At 34.7% G+C, this 5,802-nt stretch overlaps 1 protein-coding gene across 1 annotated transcript; it reads left to right on the forward strand.

Annotated features, from left to right (window-relative positions):
* Positions 1 to 854: 854 nt before the first annotated feature.
* LOC111896235 (transcription factor bHLH25) lies at positions 855 to 2,252 on the forward strand. The gene is made up of 4 exons (XM_023892245.3): positions 855 to 890; positions 1,014 to 1,538; positions 1,671 to 2,069; positions 2,178 to 2,252. Exons 1-4 carry the CDS (start codon positions 855 to 857, stop codon positions 2,250 to 2,252), a joined length of 1,035 nt encoding a protein of 344 aa, XP_023748013.1.
* Positions 2,253 to 5,802: the final 3,550 nt, after the last annotated feature.

A 5,802-nucleotide genomic window follows, 5' to 3' on the forward strand; every position in this document is an offset into this window, starting at 1 on the left:
ACATGTACAACATGCAAAGACAAACAACATGAAAACGCGATATCTTTAGAGACCACAAGATCTGAAGATCATCACCCAACTGCAAGCAGGCCTGCAGCACCTACTCAATCAATTCCTGATGCACCAACCTACAACATTCCATAAAGTTCTTTTATTCTGTTTACATCAAAAGAAATTTTCGTTTTTAATTTGGTTAAAAGTAAACTTTTAGAAAAAACTTATGTCTTAATGAACTTTTTATATAAAACCCAAAAGTCAAGAGTAAATATTGGAGACTGACGAGTAACATGACTGGAATTTTGTGTACTTACTTTTGACATTTTTGAACAATTCAACTCTTCGTCTTATGATTCATAATACGCTTACTGGAAACAACAATTGACGCGAGGAATGTATTTTAAATTATTCACGTGAAATATGCCAAAGAAACACGTATCGATAATAATTGATGGTCAACCAATAAACGAGCTCTTTCACACGTGCCCATAGAATTTATGTATAAAACAGACAGGTCAGTTGAACTTCTTTTCGTCCTTTGCAAAAGCTTCTCAAAGAAAAACCATTGATTTTTTCTATAGGTGAGTTGAAAATTGAAAGTACACTCCTTCTATATCGCTCCCATCTTTTTCTTCAAGTTTTTGTTCATCCTCTTATTCTTTACTTTCTTTTCTTTTCGAGGGAAAAGACAAAACATGTAGAAACTTTATGTGTTTAGGTGTAGAGATTGATCTTTACATGTTATGTTCTTGTTATAAAGATCAAGACTTTTGTTTGACATGTTGCAGGTTTTGAGCTTTAGGTGTTTGCTTCAAGATTAATCGATCAAAGAAATCCAAGAGTGAAGCTCCATGATAATGGATGTTTCATCTGCAGCATGGTTGTCCGAGCTGGTAAATTACAATTCAATTGTAAAACTAGTGAATAAAGAAACTAGGGTTAATTAATATTTCGTTGTTTTATGTCATTTTTTCAAGTGCTTAGATGATTAATTTGAAGTTAATTAACTATGATAGGAATTAATGGAAGATTGTGAATTCAAGAACCCACATCAAATCGCAAATCCTTTTATGGATGCAGTTGGAGCATTATCTTCGGAAAGTTTAACTGATTACCCTAATTACTTTCTCCCAACGAACCAATCTTTTCAACTACCTACTAGTTACATCGAACGCGATGTAACGAAGCAACCGAAGAATATCGCCATTAACAATAATCGAATGACAAACCCTTTTGCTTCTAGTCGTGTTTCATCATCCAATACTTTCATTATGTCTTTCGGAAACCCTAATTCACCACCGGAGATGAATCCACATCAAATTTACGATGGATCAAATCTGAAATACTCCGGTCACATGAAGACTAAAGAAGAGAAGAACACCAATGATTTTCTGGGTTCTTTAGAGAGCGGAAAAAGAGTTCTAGGCGCAAGTAGGAATGAGACACAGGCTCAAGATCATGTCATGGCTGAAAGGAAGAGAAGGGAAGTATTGACTCGACGCTTCATTGCTTTATCTGCTCTACTTCCAAACCTAAAAAAGGTACCACTCAATCTAATTCTTGTACTTCACGATGAATGAATTCATGAAAACTAGGAATATATATAAGTATGTTAGATAACAAATGATTTCTAATTGACGTGCATGGGGTATATATATATTCGATTACTGTAGATGGACAAGGCTACTGTGCTCGAAGACGCAACTAAGTACATAAAACAGCTTCAAACCCGAATGAAGGAACTCGAAGAACAAACAAGTTCAAAGAATAAAAGATTTAAACAGGAATCAGCGATTTCGATTAGAAGATCTAAGGTTTCTGGTGACAACAATGATGATACGCCTTCTTCTGACGACGATGAGACAGGTTGTTCACCAAATGGTGACACTTTTAATCCGGAAATTGAAGTTAGAATTTCAGAAAGAAGTGTTCTTGTAAGAATCTATAGTCAGAAAAATTCTTCAGTAGCAATGAAAACTCTAAGTGAGATGGAAAGACTTCATCTGACAATCAGTAGCAGCAGCGTTATGCCATTTTCGAGTGCTGCTCTTCTCATCACTATTACTGCTCAGGTAAATTACAGTTTCCATGAAACAAAATATTTCAAGAAATTGCTTCGTATAGCTTTGTAAGCGAAATTCTAACGTTTGTGTTCCATATTCCTTTTTGTGATCTTGCAGATGAGTGAAAAATGTGACCTGACAGCAATGGATGTTGTGAAGCGACTGCAATCAGCTATAAGAAGTTATATATGACATGAACTCTGGATAATGATTTACTGGATAACCTGTTAACTAATGTAGTGTCCTTAATTTAAATATAGAAAGGCTAAGCTAAAATAAACTTGGTTTTATCTTTTCGATCAAAACTGTACGTAACCGGTGTCAAAGACAATTACATGACATGTTTTCTATCTTTTTGTGATTATGCATGTAAAGTTTCAAGTTACAACTGCTTTTTGCTATAGTTTTCTTTTACTTATTTTTCTTATTTGATCACTCCATCCTTTATTTAGGAGATCAAGGGATCCAATACCCTTTTCCGATTGCATGTCTTCTCTATATATAGAAAAGGTAATTCATGATGTTTTTCTTGTTTTCTTGTTCATCACATTATTGATAGTTTATAAAATGTTCTCACTGGTAGGGAAAATAACTTACAACCCCAACTAAGTTTTCAAACCATTCAAAAAATCTCAATAATGTTTTGTTTGTTTAAGAAAATACAACGAATTTAACATTTATCTAGAAAACCCAACGAAATTTCCAACCGTTCAAAAAATCTCAATCATTTTTTGTCTGTACAAAATGTTAAATTCATTGAGTTTTTTTGAACAGATAAAACATGATTGAAGTTTTTGAACGGTTTTAAAACTTCGTTGTTCTTACAAGTCATTTTCCCGATATGGTGATTTCCATAGAATTGAATAAAAATATAACCTAGTTAAACTTTTTTAGACAAATGTTAAGTTTGTTGGGTTTTTCTGAACAAACAAAACATGATTGGGGTTTTTTGAACGGTTTGAAAACTTCATTAGACTCGTAAGTCATTTTCCCGAGAAGGTACATCGAAAATCATCAAAAAGGATAAGTGCGTCTTCTTCATCCTTTTTTTCCAAATCAAGTTGATTTTATGGAAAAATAACAATCTAAACCCAAAATAGGGTTGAAGCGTCCTAGTGTAGGAGGAAAAATAGTTAGCAAGGAGGAAAAAGATCAACTTGATGTTTTCCTTGTTTTCTTGTACATCACATAATTGATAGTTTATTAAATGTTCTCAAGTGGTGTATATCTATGGGAAAGGTAAATAAATCGTCAAAAAGGATAAGTCCGACTTCTTCATTTTTTTTTTCAAATCAAGTTGATTTTATGGAAAAAGATCAATCTAAACCCAAAATAGAGTTGAAGCGTCCTAGTGTAGGAGAAAAAAAAGCTAGCAAGGTGGGTCTCAATCCTATATATAAGTTTGTATCGATAATTTTTACTGGTCATAGTTGTTAGGATCGCTACTGGTCCAAACATGTTTAACATTGACAAACAGTGAAGTTTCATTTTCTAAAACCAACTGGTGATAGAAAGGATTACTCATTGTCTTATATGTTAGCATCTAGTTTTTTATTTTACCATTGTGGGATTGGGTTTGCATCCTAACGATCCTCCCTTCAAATCCAAGTTCCATTATTGGCCTCCCCTCAACCACTATCCATCAGAGCCAATCATTTTTCATACTGCCGATACTCTCGGGACACATTTACCAGACCTGGACTATTAGGAAGACTTTCAATACTAGGCTTCAGGATCAACTTCGTTGGACCGAGAATTAATGGGGATTACGCCACCTGCGTCGACCACATTACCATTGTGGGATTGGGTTTGCATCCTAACGATCCTCCCTTCAAATCCAAGTTCCATTATTGGCCTCCCCTCAACCACTATCCATCAGAGCCAATCATTTTTCATACTGCCGATACTCTCGGGACACATTTACCAGACCTGGACTATTAGGAAGACTTTCAATACTAGGCTTCAGGATCAACTTCGTTGGACCGAGAATTAATGGGGATTACGCCACCTGCGTCGACCACATCATTCGGGCTACAACCGTAGCTCTGATACCACTTGTTAGGATCGCTACTAGCCCAAACATGCTCAACATAGAAGAACAATGAGGTTCTATTTTCTAAAACCAGTTGGTGATGGAAGGGATTACCCATTGCCTTATATGTTTGCATCTAGTTTCTTATTTTACCAATGTGGGATTGTGTTTGCACACTAAAAATAGTTCCATAATGAATTTGATAGATAGGATTGATAATGAAAAATAACTTAATTGGCCATAACTCATATGTTGAGGGTGCTTCAAAATCATTGCTTGTATGACAAAGCTTTCATGCAATATATATGAAAGCCTTTCTTAAAGTGTTGCATTAGCAAGTGTTAATAAATTTCCTATTTAAGGCAACATTGATCCCTAGAATATGTTTTCATTGAGTCATTCACATCTCTTTCTCTCCATTGATTTTAGTTTCTTGTGATATTAGTTCTAGTGTCCATGTATTACAAGAAGTGGTGTTGAAATCTTCTTTTCGAAAACCTATTACAAAAAATGATTTTTCCTAATCCTTTTCACATATTTTTATTTTTTTATTTTTTTGTTGAGGTCATAAACCCTACAAAGAGTAAAGAGAAAAATATGAGAGGAAAATGAAAGCTGTAACCTAATCTAAACTCCTTACAAATAGGAAACATGTGGGTTCCTGAAGAATAGGACTACAAGAGACTAATTCACAAGACTAAATCTATCCGTTTTTACCCCTTGCAAGCTCAAGTGTAGGAATGGCTTGAAACTTGAACCATAGCTGAGCAATGTGATCCTTTATTAATCAACAAATTAGACTTGAAAGATTTGAAGAGATCATGTTTCAACCTATTCCCTAACGAAGTGAAAGTCAAGTGCAATATGTTTTGATCATGTGCTAATAACCGGATTTTTACACAGAAAAGTAGCACCAACATTATCAAAACATAGAATGTGAGGCTTTGGAAGGTGGACATGAAGATCACGAAGTAATTGTTGTATCTACATGAGATCAACTATGGTGTAGGCAAGGCACGATATTCTGCTTCAGTTATTGAACGATCAACAACATGTTGTTTGCGAGATGTCCAACTAATGACATTAGTGTCATGAAAAATCACAAAGTCATATTAAGATTTACTATCATCTTTGTCTTAAAGCCACCCTAAATCAGAGTAAACAATTGGAGAGGTAGTCGTATGGGGTTTGAAATAATGACAGTGAGTGTACGTATCAGTGAGGTAGTGTAAAAAAATTGTCCACTTGCCAATGTAGAGTGGTTGGGGTGTGCATGAATTTACACACATGATCGACATCAAAGGAAATATTTGGTCTGGTGATGGTGGTATATTGAAGCGAACCAACTATTTTCCTGCATAATTTACGATTAGAGAATGGTTCACCACGAAGCTCTAACGAGTAGAAGGATCAACATGCATGGCAATAGGTTTTAAGTCAATCATTTTGCTCCAAGTGAGAATATCATGGATATACTTTTGTAGTGAGAGTGAGACTAGTGGGTGACTTTGTAATCTGTACAATAAGGAAGTAATGTAGTGTTCCTAGATCCTTGAGAGCAAAGGTTTGATGCAAGTAATTGATAATTTATTGGATAAACTATGTATTTGTGCTTGTGATTATAATATCATCAACATAAACAAAAATATAATTAGTTTCAGTAGATGATGAGTAAACAAAAAAGGATGCATTGGATTGACAAGCCCGACA

The sequence above is a fragment of the Lactuca sativa genome, chromosome 3 (assembly GCF_002870075.4).
Source record: "Lactuca sativa cultivar Salinas chromosome 3, Lsat_Salinas_v11, whole genome shotgun sequence".
In the NCBI taxonomy this organism is placed as follows: domain Eukaryota; kingdom Viridiplantae; phylum Streptophyta; class Magnoliopsida; order Asterales; family Asteraceae; genus Lactuca; species Lactuca sativa.

Bases quoted from the DNA above. Each gene is read 5' to 3' on its own strand.
- LOC111896235 (XM_023892245.3), top strand. From the start codon at position 855: ATGGATGTTTCATCTGCAGCATGGTTGTCCGAGCTG. The intron at 1,539-1,670 runs GTACCACTCAAT...CGATTACTGTAG, and splicing joins TACTTCCAAACCTAAAAAAG to ATGGACAAGGCTACTGTGCT. The intron at 2,070-2,177 runs GTAAATTACAGT...GTGATCTTGCAG, and splicing joins TCATCACTATTACTGCTCAG to ATGAGTGAAAAATGTGACCT.